The sequence below is a fragment of the Thamnophis sirtalis genome, unplaced genomic scaffold, assembly GCF_051295495.1.
Source record: "Thamnophis sirtalis isolate CommonGarterSnake01/CBP01778 unplaced genomic scaffold, rThaSir2_p1.2 scaffold_9, whole genome shotgun sequence".
NCBI classification, from domain to species: domain Eukaryota; kingdom Metazoa; phylum Chordata; class Lepidosauria; order Squamata; family Natricidae; genus Thamnophis; species Thamnophis sirtalis.
In genome coordinates this window covers 46,422,712-46,443,333 of record NW_028261389.1, presented here as the reverse complement: position 1 = coordinate 46,443,333, position 20,622 = coordinate 46,422,712, and the positions used below count along the sequence as shown (strand labels likewise).

General features: G+C 37.1%; 3 protein-coding genes across 3 annotated transcripts in view; 2 read left to right on the top strand and 1 right to left on the bottom strand.

Annotated features, from left to right (window-relative positions):
* The first annotated feature begins 1,947 nt into the window (after positions 1-1,947).
* CCT2 (chaperonin containing TCP1 subunit 2) lies at positions 1,948-14,624 on the top strand. The gene is made up of 16 exons (XM_014066663.2): positions 1,948-2,071; positions 3,263-3,337; positions 3,459-3,524; positions 3,606-3,717; positions 4,327-4,403; positions 4,774-4,886; positions 5,630-5,832; positions 7,183-7,283; positions 7,361-7,488; positions 10,862-10,965; positions 11,497-11,616; positions 12,188-12,316; positions 12,410-12,513; positions 12,951-13,050; positions 13,455-13,596; positions 14,367-14,624. The coding sequence occupies exons 1-16, from the start codon at positions 2,069-2,071 to the stop codon at positions 14,395-14,397; spliced, it is 1,608 nt and encodes a 535-aa protein (XP_013922138.1). The 5' UTR covers positions 1,948-2,068; the 3' UTR covers positions 14,398-14,624.
* A 560-nt stretch (positions 14,625-15,184) lies between these two features.
* Positions 15,185-19,215, bottom strand: LRRC10 (leucine rich repeat containing 10). The gene has a single exon (XM_087723455.1). It carries the CDS (start codon positions 19,164-19,166, stop codon positions 18,330-18,332), a length of 837 nt encoding a protein of 278 aa, XP_087579581.1. The 5' UTR covers positions 19,167-19,215; the 3' UTR covers positions 15,185-18,329.
* Positions 18,679-20,622, top strand: part of LOC106540835 (cathepsin E-like) — a 24,975-nt gene continuing 23,031 nt past the window's right edge. Inside the window, exon 1 of the mRNA XM_087723454.1 lies at positions 18,679-18,826. Coding sequence (XP_087579580.1) covers positions 18,813-18,826 — 14 coding nt within the window. The 5' untranslated portion in view covers positions 18,679-18,812. The remainder of the gene's footprint in view (positions 18,827-20,622) is intronic.

Genomic DNA, 20,622 nt, shown 5'->3' with positions numbered 1-20,622 from the left:
CATTTGGGCCAGAAATGAAAGAGCGAGCAACGGGAGATGTCCAAGAAGAAAGAATAAGAACAAGAGAGATGCTGGTTTTTACTCTTACATGAAATTTTACCAGGGTGCTGTTGTGTTTATATGCTATCTCATTATTGCTTCTGTCATGCTTGGTACATTAACAATCTTTATTAACATTTAAAAAAATTAATTGACCAAATATGTTTAGTTTTCAATCTTAAACATTCTTATTTGAGAGTGTTTTGATGAAATTGTTTCAATGGGTTGTTTCAAGTTAGTCTGTCCTCTAAAGTTTATTACACTGATGAAAGAAGTGTCCTTCTGGGTTCGGCTGCAAGTGGGGATAAAGACACTGGAGACATGGAGGCTGCTTGGAAAGATGGACAGGACTACATGGTTTGAGTCCACCTTCAATGTTGGTGGAGAAGAAGAAAAGGGCTGAGGGAGGGGCTTGCTAGGCTTTTTATAACCTGTTCAGTCCCACCTCTGTGTTTCCTGTTCCTATGTAAGAAATGTATTCTGATTGGTTGTCAGACTCCCATGGGGCCATGCAGGGGCAACTCTCTAGGCTGTGTTTTGAATCCAGGTTTGGTTGAGTTCTCAGATGCCATGTGGCGCGTTGGGGCTAATATTATCATGCTTTAATCCCATCTCCCTGGAGCTGAAGTGGAGAAGTCTTTATTATGTAAAGTGGACTAGTTTGGCCTTCTTAATGGCCCATTGACAAAGTGGGGATGGGCAGGAAGCTACAGGCAACTATTCTGTCTTTTAAAACATGTTTCTTTCTTTTCACATCCAGAGAAATATTCTGCCTTTTCAATATTTCCTAGGATATTTCATTTTTCTGAGAGGGGGCTGAGTGATAACTTCATACAACACAAACTGCAAAAGTCAGGCAAAAAAAGAAAAATTGTAGCTCGATTACTGTAATGCGCTTTGCATGGGGCTGCTCTTGAAAAGTGTTCGGACACTACAGTTAGTCCAGAATGCAGCCGCATGAGCGATTATGGGTGTACCTAGATACACCCATATTACACCTATCCTCCACGAGCTGCACTGGCTTCCGATCAGTCTCAGCACACACTTCAAGGTGCTGGTCATCACCTTTAAAGCCCTACATGGCCTAGGACCTGGATATCTGGGAGACCGCATACCTCCCAACGGCCGATAAGAACCCACAGACTGGGCCTTCTCCGGGTGCCGTCGACCAGACAATGCCGGCTGGCAGCTCCTTGGAGGAGGGCCTTCTCTGTAGCCGCTCCGACTCTGTGGAACGACCTACCCATAGAGATCCGGACCCTCCCACTCTCTCGGCCTTCTGAAAAGCCATTAAAACCTGGCTATTCCGGCAGGCCTGGGGCTGTTGACTCCAGGAATGAGGTCCAGCCCCACCCAGATTGAGTGTATGGTGCGTTTTTTTAATTGTTTCTTTTTAAATTGTTTCCTTATTTTAACTCTTTATTAACTTTTTCTGTAAGCCGCCCAGAGTCCTACGGGATTTGGGCGGCATATAAATTTATTAAAAGTTAAAATTAAAGTTAAAGTTCTGTCCTTAGTAAATGGTTGCTTTAATAAACTTATTTTCATAGGTTTCATATTGTTATTGCTCACTTCAGAGACTGAAATACATCAAACAACAAAATGCTTTGAATGTTTATGGCTCAGCAGCACATAATGTTTGAACCTAAGCAGCTGCTATGCATGAAGTAAACCAAGAAGAGCTAAACATATGGACAGCAGCGAGAATTTCAACCACTGGAATTTTTTCCCCTTTCTCTAATATAATACACTTCTGATGTGGTTTGTTTTCGGTACTGCGAGAAGTTAACACACCAACTGCGGTTTTGCAGAAGACACACCGTTGAGAAATCACAACCTAACGTTTGCCGAAGGGTGGATATAGAGCCCAGAACTACATCTCCCGACATGCAACTTTCTCATCCGGCGGCTAAGGGCGGGGGCGCTTCCGTCATTTCCGCCGCTCGTTGGATCTTGGGCACGAGCGGCTGGCTTTATTCCCCGGACACGAGGCGGCTGGAGAGATTCGAGCCTTCGGAGCGTCGTCACTATGGTGAGCCTTTGGCGCGCGGTGCTGAGGGGGGCTTTTCACTGCGCGGGACCGCAGCGCTTTCTCGGTGGGGGGCTTAGGCCATTTCGGCGGGAGGGGAGATGGAAGGTTCCAGAACTGCCCGCAGCGGACTCGGCTGGGTGAGCTGGGTGGGGAAGGCTATAGGCCCGTGAATTGTAATTTCTCCTCAGCGAGACTTCAGTTCTCATTATTCCCAGCCGGTGAGGCTTGGTACAGTGCAGGCCAGGGATGATGGGAATGGCAGATGGCCTGTTTCAGAAGAACCGCGTTGTGGAAGGGCGGGCCGAGTATCTCTTCCCTCTCAACCGCTCTTAATGTTCTCCACCGTCGCGAGGCAACGAATTCCTTTCCTTCCTTTGAGATTTTAATTTCAAAATGTAATGGGAATATATTTTGTTTCCTGGAGTTTGTCTACGATTCCCATAGGACCAATTAGTGACGTAAAGTCCAGTGGTCTCCAACCTTGGCAACTTTAAGACTTGAGGAACTCTGGGAGTTGAAGTCCACAGGTCTTAAAGTTGCCAAGGTTGGAGACCACTGAAACCATCGCCTCTGTAGTTGTTACAGTCGAGAAAGCTACCAACTGCATTTCAACTGTCCAATACAGTAGATTTTGATTCCCTAGCACTGTCTCCATAAACTCTTTTAATGGAAAAGCCCACTTCAACTTTCAACTTTAATAAGATTTGTATGCCCCCCACTCCCTTGGGACTCTTTGTCCGAGCAATGTTTTTCAGAGATTTAAATTTCTTAGGAATTTGAGTCCTGTTATATTTTCTAAATAATTTCATATTGTTACCCTTAGTTTGATTATTTTTTAAAATCACTTCCATTCCTTTAACCACTTTAAAACAACATATTCAAGATATAAACAACTTAAAAACAACATGGCTAATATGAACGTATTGTATGTATACGTTTGAAAACTAAAATTATGCATGGAAAATTGTATGTGAAAACAAATTGAGATGGCATTCTTCAAATATATTTAACCTAACTGAACTCCAAAAATTAACTTTTGTTTTAATAATTTTGTTTTAATGGTTATTTTAATGACATTGAATATTTATTTGCTGTAATGTTAACATATCAAAAAATCCTGTAGTTAGTGGTGAAGTGTTTTGTAAGTTACTTTATTCAATGTGGTTTATATCATCCCAATAACTTATTCAGGCAGCCATGTCACTTGCACCTGTGAACATCTTCAAGGCTGGTGCTGATGAAGAAAAAGCAGAAACTGCTCGTTTAGTAAGTCTGTCATTGATTTGTTCTAATAACTAGCTACATAAAAGTTGAAATGTATTTTTTATTTTTGGCACCCTGAATCCAAGCTGAAAGAAATTATATTTATTGGCTATTTCTATTACAGTCCTCTTTTGTTGGAGCTATTGCCATTGGAGACCTTGTTAAAAGCACTTTGGGGCCTAAAGGCATGGTAAGATTCTGTAAGAATACTTTTCGTCATTGTTAGGATTTTGAATTTGGTGCTTTATAATCACAAATATGTAACTTGCAGGACAAGATTCTTCTAACTAATGAAAGAGAGGGGCTAGTGACAGTGACAAATGATGGGGCAACAATCTTAAAATCAATTGGAATTGATAATCCTGCAGCTAAAGTTTTGGTTGGTATGTATGTTTAAATATATTATTCATATACTTTTAAAAATTATAAATTATTCATAAATTATATGTATAAATAAATATATGTTTAGTAAAATACACAGTATGTATATTCTACTTTTGATTAAAAACATCTATAGCAGCTTTAGTTTGGCTTTATCAGCTTACTCTGAGCTGATTATGTACTCCCAGGCAAATATAATTATTTGCCAAGGAAAGCTGAGGATACGACACATCTTGCCTATCAAAAGCAAATTGGTGGAGACCTCATCTATCCTTATGGAGATTCAATAATCTGCATAGCTTTGCTTATGTATGACATTTCTATTATCTGCACAGTGAAGCTGTGCGGAGTGCTGGATTCAAAGGGTAAAAAGCGCTTTGAAGTAAATGTAACATTCAGTTCCCTAAAACAGCTGCAGTCTTTACTGAGAATCTTTACTGCTGCTATTCTACACAACTGTAGCAAGGTCCAAGGGGAAATGGACTTGCACATTAAGGAATTTGCAACTCTTTAGCACTCTTCCTTTTGAATGAAAAACACTGCATTGTTCTTCTGGAGAGGTCTCTATATAACAAATGGGAACTATTAATTATAAAATAGTATTCCTACAGATATGTCCAAGGTTCAAGATGATGAAGTTGGTGATGGAACTACTTCAGTAACTGTTCTGGCAGCTGAATTGCTAAGAGTAAGTTATTATATCTTGTTTTTAATAAAGAAGATATAACTATCCAGAAGCCAGTTTTCAACTTATATTCAAAAATAGCTCATAAATCATTGAGGTTTAAATGTGAAAAAGCTGTCATCTGCTAGACAATTTATAATAGGTACTATATAATCTAAGGAGAAATCATTGAGAAAAATGTTCATGCTAATTTTTATATTGGAAATTATAAAGATAAATGCTATCAATTAGTTTCAGTATAATTTTTGAAATGTACCAAGCAAAGAGAAAATTCGCAATCGATTTTTAAAGTTTGGATTTCATGCAGTACACTACTAATCATGATATTCAACAGAATTGAAAAATAGTTGATATGCTAATATTTCATTAATAGGAGGCAGAACTATTGGTTGCAAGGAAAATCCATCCTCAGACCATTATTGCTGGCTGGAGAGAAGCCACAAGAGCAGCCAGAGAAGCCTTGGTGAAATCAGCTGTGGATAATGGGTTAGTATAGCCACAGGCAAGGTAGCATTTTTGTATCAAACTTGAAGTCAAAATTATATCTAATAGAAAATAGTGCTTACAACTTGATTGCTGTTCGCTATTATGGAAGAATTTGAAACAAAGGATGTTTACTGTAGCATTCTAACAAAATACACTGAATGTTCAGAATTCTGTATAGTATATATACCTGTGTAAACTAACACAAGCATTAAACGGATGCAAGCTACCATTTTCCTCATCCTATATATTTCACTCTTCAATGCAGAGTTGATGTTTCCTGAATATTTTTGTTCTCTAGAAGATGGTTCAATATTTGGTGTAAGAATTAAGAAAGTCTGTTCCAGGATTTATTGTTAAATACAATAAATATTGTTAAATACAATAAATAAGTACAGTATATGTAGATGAGTACGTGCTTTGTAACATTTGGTGTTTATAGATTTTCAGTACGGCAAAGTTCATCCTTTGGGAACAATATCTTGTTACTGAATTTAATTATCTCTGTGAACAATATATTTAAATCTCCCTCTTTGAAGTACAAGAATGAGAAGTCACATTAGTCGGAATCTATTGGAATTCTAGAAATTGTTATGGGATTTCTTGCTATTAGTTACCTGCTTTAAAGTGCTATTTTTTACATTCTAAAAACAATAAGTCGTATGAATATATTTTTAGAAAAAGGAGAATGAGGCTAAAAGGTATTTTTTTTGTTGGTGGTCCTGATTATTTTTTCTGTTTTTCAGTACAAATGAAGTCAAGTTTCATGAAGATTTAATGAACATTGCCGAAACAACACTATCTTCAAAACTGCTTACTCATCATAAAGAGCATTTTGCAAAACTTGCTGTAGATGCTGTCCTTAGGCTGAAAGGGTCTGGAAACCTAGAAGCTATTCATGTCATCAAGAAGTTAGGAGGAAGTCTCATAGACTCTTACTTGGATGAAGGTATTATATTGCTGTTTTTGATTATCTGTATGAATAGAGAAAGATTTATTTGCCATAAAACATGGCAGTGCTTGTTGCAGACTTCAGTAGAAAGTTTATTGTTAAAAGTTCCAGTTAACCAAAGAAATAACATAGCAATATTATTTGATAAAATGTAAAAGCAAATTCTTGAGGGAGCCTTAAAGTTATGTAATTCTGCATAATTTTAATTGTCTCTTAATTAGGTATTTCTCAGATTATGTATAATTTGGAGCATACATGTATACCGGACTTTTGTTAAAACTATATCTTTATCAAAAAATAAATATTTGAGTTTCCATTACTGCAGATTTGGCCTTTCCATATTTTTACACATGATGTACAACGCACTTTGAAGGCTGTTGAGGAAAACAATCTTCAGTAACATTATATAGCAGAGGTGTCAAACTGACGGCCTGTGGGCCGGATGCATCACATGTGGGCCATGCCCACCCCAGCTCCATGAAGGGAAAAATGTCATGTGACAGCAAGTTTGACACCCATGTTATATAGGATGTATAATGACAAACTGAAGCTGCAAGTTTATCAAACACTACTTTTGACTTGTTATATTTCCTGTTAATTGTCTTGAGTGAATAGGCTGCAATATAAATTTTCCAAATGAATAAATTTCAGAGATATTTCCATATCTAAACTAAGAAATAGTATGGATATGGATGAACAAAAAATTGGTGGAAGCAGGAGTGAATTCTGGTTTCCAGGCAACTTCTCTATTGAGTTTCCTTGTGGCAAGCTGGCAGTGAGAGTCCAAAATCTCCCTCCCTCTTTTTCTCTTTTCATTCTATCCCCTTCCTTGCTTCATTTTTCTCCCTTCCCTTCCAGCAGGTAAGTAGTTAAGGAGAAGGGAGCAAGGAACTGTGAGTGGATGGCAAGGTGTGAGTGCAGAGCAAGAGACTGAATGGTCAGCACAGTTTGGGTGCAGATGGAGTGGCAGACAGTACAATTTCTTCATTGTAGACTTTGTGGGAAGGTGAGGAGCATCGATAATCGTATCAGTTCCTTCCAGGCTCACCAGTAATGTATGGTAAGCTATCAGGAAATGTTGAAAATGGGGCATAATTGAGGTAGCACTGTGGTAATGCTGAACAGCAGTGGCACTGAAGTGGCAAAACATTCTCAGATTTCATAGCCTTAGGAATAATGGACCCCACCATTCTGTAGGCTAACCCATTTGAGATTTTGTCCTATGATGCGGTGTTTTGCTCAATTGAAGATTACTAAATATCAGACATGCATGAGAATTTTAGTAGTATATAGATTTAAAACTGTTCACTTAATCATTTATTGTTTTACCCTGCAAACTATTTTCAGGTTTTCTGTTGGATAAAAAAATTGGAGTTAATCAGCCAAAAAAAATTGAAAATGCAAAGATACTTATTGCCAATACTGGCATGGATACTGATAAAATTAAGGTAAGTGGATTCCATAATACATTTAATTGAAACAATTGCATTTTAGTTAATATAATTATTGTATTCATTTAATGTAGATATTTGGTTCCCGTGTAAGAGTGGATTCCACAGCAAAGGTAGCAGAAATAGAACAAGCAGAAAAGGAGAAAATGAAGGAGAAGGTTGAGCGTATTCTAAAGCATGGAATAAACTGTTTTATCAACAGGTATGTATTTTGCCAGCAAAATTGTAGTTGACAAGCTTGCTGCTCCAGTGGATATAAAAAGTCTACACTCCCCTGTTAAAGTGCCAGGTTTTTGAGATGTTAAAAATTTATCACTGTATAATTCTTTCCACCTTTATATAACACATAAACAGTACAATTTAATTGAAAAACAATATGGTTTTTTTAGTTGGAAAAGAACAATAAAAAACTAGAATAATGTGGCTAAATAAGCATGCACACTCTTATCTATCTAGGAATGTGGCTGTGTTCAAAATTAATCATATTCAAGCTGATGGTAGATACACACCTGCCATCAATTAAAATGACCGATCAAGCCCATATAAAGTCCAACTGTTCTAGTAGTATTTTTCTGACATTTATTCAGTTACCTATTACAGCAAAAGCCATAGTCTGCAAAGAGCTTACAAAGCATCAAAGGGAACTCATTGTTGGAAGATGTCAGGAGTAGGTACCCAATTTTTTCCAGGAAATTGGATAGAACATGAAGCACAGTGACAACAATTATCAACAAGTGAAAAAATATGGGCACTACCCATATTTATATTACCAAGGATTGGATGTCCCTCCAAAATGTATGAAAAAAGAAGAGAAATTGTCCAAGAAACCTATAGCAACATTAAAGGAACTGCAGGAATTTTTGGCAAGTACTGGTTGTATACTACATGTGACAATAATCTCCTATTCTTCATGTCTGGACTGTGGGATAGGGTGTCAAGAAGGAAGTCTTTTCTTACAAAGAAAAACATCCAAGCCCAGATACATTTTGTAACTACATCAAGTTTGACAAAAGCATGTAGGAAAATGTGTTCTTGTCTGATGAGATTACGATTGAACTTTTTGGTTATGATTCCAAAAGGTATGTTTGGTGCAAAAACAACACTGCACTTTAGAAATACACACTACCCACAGCAAAGCACAATGGTGGCAGCATTATGTTTTGGGGCTGTTTTTCTTCAGCTGGAACTGAGGTTTTAGTCAAGGCGGAGGAAAGTATGAATATCAGTCAAGTTTGGCAAAAATCTTTAGGCCTCTGCTAAAATAGTATAGTATAGCCTTTATTATCATTGTACAAAATAAATACAACTAAATTGGTTAGAATGCTAGAGATGAAGAGTCATTTCAATTTTCAACACGATCACAACCCAATGCACATCTCCAAATCAACAAAAGAATGACTTCACCAGAGCCTGGACCTGAATCCAATTGTAAATCTATGGGGTGACCTGAAGAGGGCTGTGCAGGAGATGCCCTTGCAGTCTGACAAATTTGGAGTGCTTTTGCATGGAGAGAGGGCAAAGATTCCCAAGGCAAGATGTGCCATGTTGATAAGCTCCTACCCCAAAAGATGTAATGCTGCTATAAGATCAGAAAGTTCTTCAACAAAATGTCTTACGGGTTGCATACTGTTGAACATTTTTTATTATCTCTCCCCCCCCCCTAAAAGATTTCAGTTTGGTTTTCAATTGAATTATAGAGCTTATAAATTGCATAGTGGTATTGTACTAATGCTGCTATAAGATCAGAAAGTTCTTCAACAAAATGTCTTACGGGTTGCATACTGTTGAACATTTTTTATTATCTCCCCCCCCCCCCCCCCCCGTAAAAGATTTCAGTTTGGTTTTCAATTGAATTATAGAGCTTATAAATTGCATAGTGGTATTGTGGTACTGATTGCTAATTTGGTTCAGTGAGGCGTGATGAGTACCAAAAACTATGAATACCAAATTTTTCCCACTAGAAATAATGTAATGAGTCACAAGGCAGTCACTGATAAGTACCAAGTAAACAATGAGTACCAAGACATTTTTGCATTAAAATATGTTGAGTACCAAATTCAATGGGTTTCTGGGCAGTTGAATATCAAGGCACCACTATATTAAAAGTGGAAAAATTTATGAAGTAATTTATCGTGGTCTAATTTATTTTACATCTCAAAAACCTGGCATTTTACCATAGATGTGTAGACTTTTATATCCACTGTACGTAATTGGTGTGATTTAGAGCAGGGTTTGTTCATCTCAGTAATTTTAAGATGTGCAGACATGCTAGCTGGGTAATTCCAGCCCACATATCTTAAAATTGTTTGAGAAACACTGATTTAGAGGTTGAGAAACACTGATTTAGAGTTTCAGTTTAAATATTTCTATCACCAACTAGACTTGCACTCAGAATATTTCTACTTAGATAAAAGTAGAGAAATTGTTTATCTTACCTTTATAGTTTTTAGAATGAAAATACCTAGATATTTTGGAGGTGCAACTTTAGCGGGAGGAGTTAACAAAAGGGGAATCATTGGAGTTTGCATGCCTGCCTGCTTTGCCCAAAGGAAAGGCTGCATTGCATTGGAAATGAAGACAGAAAGAACCCTTCTGTTCACTAGAGGAATACTTTTGAAACCACTATATTACTCTGATGCATGACAGTAGTTAGATTATATCCCAAGACGCTTTACTGGACAGTTTCAAAATAGACAAGATGGTAGGCATAATATTGCACCCAAGCCTCACCTCTTTTGTATGCATATATAATGAGCTGTGTTTGCATTGTAACACTGTATCTGTTGTGTCTGTTTTGATGCTTCCCTCTCCCTGTGGATGATGCATCCTTTTGTGCATTTATTTTCTGTCTCATATTAATATTTATAACTTGTGCTTATATTTTAAAGTATATTACATAGATATAAAAAATATCTTAATTTTATTGATCAGTCAGTAAATAGTTCATAGTTCACATATTCTTTCAGCTACTGAACATTCTCATTCTTCCAACCAAATCTGTGTCTGTGGGGGCTATTAATGATCATTTCTGTGCATATCTGAGCATTATGAACATTGCTTATGAACAAAAGAGTTGTTTTCCCTTACAAAGATTTGTCGTACTAACAATGTGCCTGATCCATAATGATTGTCCTTATTCAATTGAGTGTAGGAAAATGCCTGGTGGATTACAAAAAATTAATTTTATAGCAGAAAGTTTGGAAACAATTTTAGGAACATCTGATATTTGGAGTTGTGCATTTTGAAATGCAATGGTTCTATAGACCTGTTTTGTGCCACTACTTTTTGACTCTCTTGCTGATGGCCTCTTAAAGGCTTTTTTGTCAGTCTTGTCAAGTCCAGACCACTTTCAGTTTGAAAAACTGATCTCTTTAATCAACTATCCTTCAGAAATCTTGAATTAAAATTGATAATTTCCAGACATTATAAATTAGAATTATCAGGTTTATATTCCCATATATTGGAAATATAAGGGATTTGATTATTCTGTTTTTGTGTGCATGAGGAAGTTTGTTAAGTTGAAGAATAATCATTGTTTCCCATGTGATTAGGAATGCTGTATGTTTCCATTACAGGCAGTTGATTTATAATTACCCAGAACAGATGTTTGCTGCTGCTGGTGTTATGGCAATTGAACACGCAGATTTCGCTGGAGTTGAACGTTTAGCTCTTGTGACAGGTAAGTAAAGAGTAATCCATTCTATAATTAGTGTTGATTTTCACTATTTACCCTTGAAATACTTTCAGTTTAATTGGAGGAAATGGGATAGATAAAATGAAAACAAAGAATTATAGATTATTTCCTACCTTCTGGAAAAAAAGTCCTGAAGCTTAAGAATATTTAAAGGTATATTATGTAGGGAACGGTAGCTATGTGGGTAGATTGGATGTCCTCTTTTCCCATGAATCAAAATGCCTTTCCCTTGTGCAAAAGCTTCTTGACTTAATTGTTTTGAATGACAATTTCCTTTTAACATTATTCCTTGTTGATTTCTCATGACACTCTTCAGAGAAATTTCATAGTTCTGCATTTTCTTCAGAACAATTTGTTTTGAAGTAGCAGTATAATAACTATTTCTTCATAAAGCTATCAGAGATACTTAGGAAGAGAATGCCTTTTGCTTTATTTTAGCAATTTGGGAAGATAAATAGTCCCTCTCTGGACCATTATGCAAGTGAAAATGGTTCATGTGAACTTTAATTTTTTTAGGTGGCGAAATTGCTTCAACTTTTGATCACCCAGAATTGGTAAAGCTAGGAAGCTGCAAGCTAATTGAAGAGGTCATGATTGGTGAAGATAAACTTATTCATTTCTCTGGAGTTGCTATGGGTAAGATGGATTGAGCCAGTCTATTCTCCAGTTATTCCTATCTTACTAAATGTTGGACACAACAATCCTAATCCAAATATTTATAAACTATTACTTGTACTGTGTAGTCACCAGACCAAAATAGGGGAAAGATGCAAAATTAAAAGCAAGAGAATGTAAAAGTAATACCTGACCATACATGGAGCGATCCCATGAATTCACATTGATGATCCATATTTTTCATAACGCTCCTGTGTTATAACATACATATCATTGTATTTGTAATCTAGTAGGTATAGTGGAGTTGGTAAGCCCAGTAATAACAAAGAGACAATGCATGCCACACACTCTGTAGAACTATTAACCATTAGATGCTCCATCCTGTAACTGCTCAGAAAGGGGTGTATATGCTGAGATTTGGTCTGCCCATGTAATACAGAATTTATGAAATTATTATATAGCATTAAGGTCTGTTAGAATGTGACCATCAGACTTTCTACAAGTAGCTTTTGAGCTAGTCCATATATCTCAACTAATAATCTAAGACTCATTAAATTTAAATTTACATATCTTTCCCTTTTTTGATACTTAGGTGAAGCTTGCACCATAGTCTTACGTGGTGCAACACAGCAAATCATAGATGAAGCTGAAAGGTCACTGCATGATGCACTCTGTGTTCTTGCCCAGACAGTCAAAGATACTAGAACTGTGTATGGTGGAGGTGAGTATTCAAACTTTGAAACCTAAATTTTCTTCAATGCAAATATTATGTATTTACTCACATTGGCTAAGAGTTGGTTTTTCAAATTTTCAGGCTGTTCAGAAATGTTAATGGCTAATGCAGTGTGGGAGCTTGCAAAAAGAACCCCTGGAAAAGAATCGTTAGCAATGGAGTCTTTTGCTAGGGCTCTAAGTATGGTAAGCTCCTGTCCACTTAATTGTATTACAAAATAAATATATAAAGCTAAAAGATATGGAAAAGATCAGCTGGCTAGCCTTTTGAGGGTTTTAACTCTTGGGAGAAATCATCATTTCTGTGGGATAAGTTACTTGTTCCATGAGTCTTGAAAAAAAGATAGTGATTAATATTCTGAACTATTTCTCTTCAAGGTAGCCATCCAAATAATGTACAGTATATAATGTAAAAGGTCCAATTAAAAGGTATATGTCTGAAAATGGAATAATGCTGCAATTGACCCTGTCCCCCAGGTAGCATCCTCGCTGTAATTTAAAATGCTTAAATGTGAATGAATATTATTGAGATTTGTTGCATGTTATCTTAGGTTTGAATGAGCTTTTATTGCTTGTTTGGTACTGGTTTTAAATAGTCCTTTAATAAAGGCTTATCTTTGTAGCTCCCGACTATCATAGCTGAAAATGCTGGTTATGATAGTGCAGATTTGGTTTCCCAACTTCGAGCTGCCCACAGTGAAGGGAAGAATACCTATGGACTAGGTAAGTTTATGTTTTAAGAAAATCTTAATGCATGAGTGGGAAAAAACCTAGTAGGCATTTGCTGATAAATAGTTTTTACACATCAGTGTCTGAAAAAAGAGAAATTGATAAAATATTATTTCTCTGTCCCTCCTCACTTAGTTAGAACTTTCATTGGAAACTATTGTGAGTTCAATTCTAATATTAATTACAAACACAACTTAACTTCTACGGGTTTTAAACTTGTATATTCAAAAACAGTCCTCAGATCTAAATGGACATCTGAGCTCTTCCTCTCCAGGTCACCAACTAATCAAATCCCCAAGCTTATAATACAAATGACCTTAATAAACAATAATTGTGTAATTGAAAACTGCAACAGAAACAAAATGAGAAAGTCAATAATTCCCTGTAATCTCTTGAAGATATGAAAGAAGCTGCTATTGCAGACATGGCAAGTCTAGGAGTCATTGAAAGCTTTCAAGTGAAACGTCAGGTTTTGTTAAGTGCTGCTGAAGCAGCAGAAGTCATTCTCCGCGTTGATGACATCATTAAGGCAGCACCAAGGTAAAGTGCAACTTTTCAGCTCTTGTGAGGGAATGAGCTAATTGAATATCAAATATTTTGCAGTGGGTGGGCAGGATTTTCAGCAAAATGTATTTTTCTGTTTACTGTCTTGACCTCTGAGGGCAACAGAAATAGGACATAGATGCAGAGATATCACCAGATATAGGCAGAAATCACCATAGGCAGAAATCATTGACTTTTGGGGGGAGTTGAAGAGAAATAATTGGGTTAATCTCTGTGGAGATTCAATATATATATTGTTGATTGTGGTTTTAAAAGGCCAAAAATTACTCTCATTTGGTAATATATAGTTGGAAGGGATGCACGAATGAGATGTCTATATTTTTTATTATCTACCCATGTTTTTCTGTTTAAATATTGCACACATAGCTTCAATATTTATTTTATGATTCACTGTTACCAGGTTATATGAGCTAATGCTACTTAATGAAATCTTAAATTGAGATTTATCATTTCTAATTAACTGGTGATGCAGTGGTTAGAATGCAGTTTTGCAGGCAAACTCTGCCTACAATTTAGAATTTGATCCTGATGAGTATCAAGGTTGAGTCAGGTTTCTATCCTTCCAAGCTCTGTAAAATGAGACCCAGATTGTTGGGGCAATGTTGGGGACATTACAAACTGCCTAGAGAGTGCTGTAAAGCACTATGGGGTGATATATAAATCTAAGTGCTATTGCTATTCTGAATAGAGAAATACTTTCATGTCCTGTGGCATCTGCTTACACTCAGTTCTATTACTTCTTTCAGGAAACGAGTCCCAGATCGGTATCCTTGTTGAGCATTTTACATTCAGAAAGAACATTCAAACCAGACATTTTCAGACTGGGTGTACTTCTAACAGACTACAGAAGAAATGGCACATTTAGTACCGGCGCATAAGTGTTTTGGTTTAACTTATATTGGTTTTTTTAAAAACATCTAATTCATGGGGCAACATATGTACTCCTTCACTGTTCCTTTTGTGTAGTACTCATACTCACAATAAACATTTCAAATAGAAATGGATTAATCTTTTAGTTTCCTATCATTATTCCACTGAATGTGCACTTAAATTTGGAAAAGTGAAAGAGCAGATTACTTAAAATATTTGTAGGTGGCAGTTTGATCTTATAAGCAGAGTTCAGGATCATTATTTTAAACAAAAAAATTAAATCTTATGTTTAGTTCATTTAAGACTATTCCTCAGTTCCCATCACTCTCAGCCAATGTGGCCAGTAATAAGGAATTAGGGAAGTTATAATTGAACACTTCAGGAGAGTATCAGATTGGTTGTTCTTACATTAATAAAGATAAAATATTGTAGTAGATTTTCTTTATGTAATAGTAAGTGCAAAGTTATTTGGTTCCTAAGCATTGTATATACTCTCAGATGAGCGGGGGCTGGGGTGGGGGGTGTTTTAAAATGCACTGCCAAGATTGGGTTCTGCTGACCTATCAAACATACTTTTAAAAATATATTCTCTATATATGTAAGACTATCTGAATAAGCAGACTCTTGAGTTTTTAATCAAAACATGAAAAATGCCTCCTGTAAATAAGCCAGTTGTGAAAATTGAAACATGAAATCTTTCAAATTCATTTTATTGATATGATTTAAAATTCTGGAGGTAGATATCAGACATCATTGGAGCAAAATGATAATTTCATAGTCTTGTTAACCAGAACAAATGCATTTAGTATGAAAGTTTGAAGATTTAGCCAGCATTTTGAGATGCACAAAACAACAAGAAACTCAGAATTTGCAAAAGGTTGAAAGAAAAGATAAAAAATATTATTTAGGCAGAAACATCTTTCTGAATAAAGTACATCTTTCACCTTAGGAGAAATGCAATTGTAAACTGAATAGCAATCGGAGAAAATGCACAAATTATACATTTAACGCTTTGTTTCAAAGTCTGAGGATAATGCATACTTTTATTTCATAAGTTGAAAAAAGAACTTCATTGTAGGCTGTATAAAAACTCACAGCAAATAAGATTCCAGGTTCGGCATCTCTTCTGGTTGGGAAAGAGTCTTTTGTGTCACTTTAGAAGAGCTCATAAAGCATAACATGATTGCAAAACTTGGTATGTCAATGTTCTGTTCTGATATAATGCAGCTTTCTGTGTCCTACATAACAGGAAAAGCATTGTGGCTGCATTGGACTTTTTGTCACATGGAAGACTGCATCCTGAAAACGGGTGCCCTAAAGTATTTGCAAGGGAACACATTTTGGTCCCTGCCCACTCAGGGTCACAGAAAGGTAGCTGGTTGGACATAACTTTTTGCATCCTGCTATATATAGTTTCCAAGCCTTCTTGGGAAAGAAGCTCCTTAATTTAGGAACGTTTTAAATATTTGGTAAATTTATGAAATGTCTAATAGTAGTTAAGAACTACATTCCCAAGAGGGCATAGCCTCATCTGATGCGGGTTTTTAAAATAAAAATCAGGAATAAATACCGTATTTTTTGTACTATAAGTTTTACAGTCCAAAAAATCTGGTATTTATTCCCAGCTGACATTTCCAAAGTGGGTAGAAATGCCTGTGTGTCTTACAGAGCGAATATTGCAGCGGGTGAGGGGGTTGATGCGGTGCCAATCATCTGTTCTAGTTGGTGTTATTGACGCCACTGCCTCTGCCCATTCAGTGGTGAAGGGACAGCAATAGGCGGCAAATGGGCTGTGGCGACAGACAGACCACATCAAATGGGCCATGGCAGCATATGGGCTGCAAATGGACTGCAGGTGGCAGTAAAAGGGCTGCGGCAACCATGGCAAATGGGCCGTGGCACCAATAACATGCTGAAGTTGACCAAGCTGTTTGCTGCAAGGATGCGAGCCAAATGAATACTGGATGGATGCTGGGAGGCAGGGCCAGATTTGTTTTTTCTTGTTTTCCTCCTCTAAAGCTAATGTGTGTCTTATAGTCCAGATCATCTTATAGACCAAAAACTAAGGTAATAACTGGATACATTGAATATACAGATGTCTCCCATTAGATTTTCTGAAACAAAGTAGCATTTTGTGTCAGTTGAACCTAGTAGGTAGAGTACATTGCAGCAATTCAGCCCTGAAAGTTACAAGGTGTGACTTAAGGTAGTTGTCTTTTCTAAGAAAAAAAAAACTTCAATAATGGATACAATGTGAACATGTCTTTTAAGTTTTAAGTTAAGGGCTTAAGAGAGGAATGTTAGTAAACTGCCTAGAGGCACACCATTGCATTCCACAAAAAAGCCTGTAAAATACATGTCTTCTAACCTTAACCCATGTTATTCAAATGATGTTGCTACTCTGGATACCTGAAGTTATCCATCCCTATATAGATGAAAAGCATGTTATTTATCAATACCTAGTATCTAATTTTTCAAGAACCGCTGTGTTCTGGAATACCCACAGTGTATCAATATTGCTGCATAAAATTAGGAAGTAAAATGGATTTCATGGCCACCTGCAGCCTTCCAGGCACCAATTTGCAGCCTCAAAAATGCATCAAGTTCCTGCCAACATATTACAGAAGTCAAATATTTCCGTTTAAAAGTGACAATGTGTACAAGAAAAAATAAGTCATTACTAACCTTCCATTTCCTCATGGCCCCCTGCTGGAAAACATTTGCTCTGCCTATCCAGTGAAGACATGGTCCCTTGCCATCTGCCTTTTCTGTAATCCTTAGAGATCATACATGACCCAGGTGGATTACAAGTGCTGCCCTAGTCCGAAAAAAGTGATTCACACACCTGGGTGCTTTTGACAGAGAGCTATAGTAAGAAAGTCATGCAAAAAAGACAGTTTGGTCTAGTGAATTAAGGCACCAGGCTAAAAAGTGGCATACCATGAATTCAAGTCCTACCTTAACCATGAAAGCCAGCTGGATAATTGCACCAGTCACTCTTTCAATGCACCCCACCTCACGGGGTTGTGGGGAAATTAGGAAGAGGAAGGTATGTTAGATATATTTACCCTTGAGTCATTTGTAAAAATAAAGGCAGGATGCAAATAAATAAGATTGGTTAGAGTGTTTACTTTGTGATCTACTTTCCCTAAAAAAAGTGGAAAAGTTAAAATATTTCTCAGTTGCAGTGTAATTAACAAGGTGAGCTTGGTATAAATATATTAAAAGGAATCCTGGTGATGTGTAAAAGTATAAGAGAAAAATGCCAAATCATTTTTTCTCTCCAGCCTTTAATAATTCTTAAAAACATTTTAAAATCTGATTGAAAGACCTTATTTAAATAGCAACTAGTTTGAAATGTTGCTTATTTATATTAACATAATTATAAAAGGTTTCAAAATGTTTTCAGGATGCTTCTAGACAATGCCTCTTAAGAATCCAGTGCTATAGTTTATTGTCAATAAATGCAATAAATTTATCCAACATCTGTTTAAATAAAAATGGCCATTGTGACATCTGATTCATCTGTGCATTGCTTTAGCCTTCCATTTTGATTTTTTGGGGGGAAAGCAATTATATAACATAGTTGCTGACTGCCTTTTCTCTTCTGTACATTTTTCAACTACACATTTGCTACAAGTGTTCACATAGCTACTGTGCATATGCAGGCATACAGACGCATACGTACCACTGGAACAAATGATATTCTGCCAATGTCACCTTCATGCAAGCTTGCAAAAGCAAGAGCCAGTTCAAGCGTCCTGTTGAACTTTTCCAAGAAGTAGCCTTAGGCACTAATAATTGTTTGGTCTTTGGGGGTTGAGGAATGTTCTGGCACTTTAATTGGACACTTTGCAGGAGAGAGGAGGAGGGAGAGGAAGCAGGGAGTTGATGTCTTCTATTCCTTTGTTCTTGTCCATCCCAGATCTCTTCCTAGGCTCGGGGCTCTCCTCTGACCATCTCCCAACTCTGTGCACCCCCTTAGCCACCTTGGGTGCATTTCTACAGGGGTTGTGGTCATAGATCACCAATTTCAAACCATTCAGGTGGATGAGACTGGGAAAATCATGAATGGCATTGCAGTCCACATCAATCACTTCCAGGAAAGGCATATGCAAAAGCACTGGTGGGAAATCAGCCAGTAAGTTGCTGGAGAGCCAGATAGTACGCAGTTCCTTCAGATACTGTAGCTGTCCAGGCAGAGAGCGCAGTGCATTGGATCCAGCATGCAGCGTCTTGAGTTGCTTCAGCGCACACACCACATTGGGCAGGTGGTACAGGCGGTTGGATTCAATCCATAAAGTCTTGAGGTTTCGGAGCTGATGCATCTCTGCAGGTAGGTCTCCCAGTTTGTTATTGCCCAGATAAAGGATACACAGCTGTTTCAAGGTGCACACTACTTGGGGTAGTGTGTGGAAGTTGTTGAAATCCAGTGCCAGGATCTGAAGGTTTTGTAACTGTTCTAACTCAGGGGGCAGATGACTCAGGTTGTTGTTGCTCAAGTACAGTTTGACCAACTCCCTGAAAGAGCAAACACACACAGGAAACCGTCTCACTTGCCTGCCACTCAGATCCAACATTTTATCAATTGGCATCTCTTCAAGGTCTCCCAGGATGTATTTCTGGCACTCATCAAATGGGAGAAAGGCTATAATTGCTCTTAATGTGTTGCCCATTCTTAAAAGCTACAATGGCTTTTAGAGTCAGATGAATAGTCCTTGTAGATGTAGAAACTCTCTGGGTCTTACTCTGCTCTTCTGTCATTTCCCCTTCCCAGTAAAATAGAGGCATGGTCTACATGGCAACAATCATGATTTTCAAGAGCCTTGAAATATTTCTGATAAGTGAATGAGTGTCTGCTGATGAGAACTACAGACATTCCCGTGGAGCAGCTCTAATAGAAAAGGGCAGTAAAACTATCTCAGGGAAGTTCTTGTTGATCTCAAATGTTTTTTGGAAATGCTTCTGAGTTTCCTCTTTGGGATATTTCATTTTTGAGGTTTGTGTCCCATGACTTAATGACCAATAATGTGATCAATACTTTCAGCAATTTATCCATTCATATGTATGGGTTCAGACATGTGTTAAGTCATGATATGGCTTCCTGATTTTGGTTTAGCAAGTGGTATGAATATGTGATTATGATGGGGTGAACAAGATGAACAAGGCATTGAATATCAGCTTCAGTAGCTGAAAAATTAGGCCCGTGTATGGACTTAATTTCCCCCTCCATTTCACATGATCCCATTGGCAGAATTTTATTTAAAAAGTAATCATGGAATGAGAAATGTTTTAAAGCATCATCTGATACCAAGTGCAATGAATTAGTGCATCTTGCATAGCACAGTTAATCATATTCTCTAGTCAGAATGTGGCTTTTTGTTACAAAACACAAATTGTCATATTTACTTAATAATAATGACAATTTGTTTGTGTTTTATTACATTTCTTTAGTATTTTTGGGATGTGCCAAAATTTAGGTGGGAAGGTCTGGCTTACCATTTAACCATTAATCTGTTTTATCGACATAGATCATTATGACCTTAAACTATTGCATCTTGTGACCATTGACATAGCCAACGTTTCAGCAGAGAGATAGTGAAGTAAAATATTGCAGAGAATGAGTTTTGGAAAGTCTTTGGTTTGTGGGGAGAGGGTGGGAACCAATTAATATTTTTTTCTACTTCTAAAAGATGGAATCTTTTAGGGGAAAAAAGCTTTTAGGGCTCAATGTATGTTTTTCCCCTTTGCCAATATTTTATCCTCCCAAAAACCTGTAAGGCTGAGAAGATTACTGGACCAATGTGGCTAACTGGATATGGTTTGAAGTGCTTTTCTCAATTTTAGTTCATTCTGACCATAAGATTATACTGATTCTGTAGTAAAACAATGTCAATTTAGTTTCCTTTCTTGAGTCATTTTAAGAGCCAGTTTGGTGTAGTGATTAAGTCATCAGGCTGGAAACCAGAAGAACCATGAGTTCTAATCATGACTATGAGGCAGTCACTCACTCTCCACCACAGCAAACTACTTCGGAAAAACCTTGTCAAGAAAATTGCAGGGACTTGTCCGGGCAGTTTCTGAGATCAGGTGAATTGAATAGAAGAAGAAGGGGAAATGAATCATTTAGCT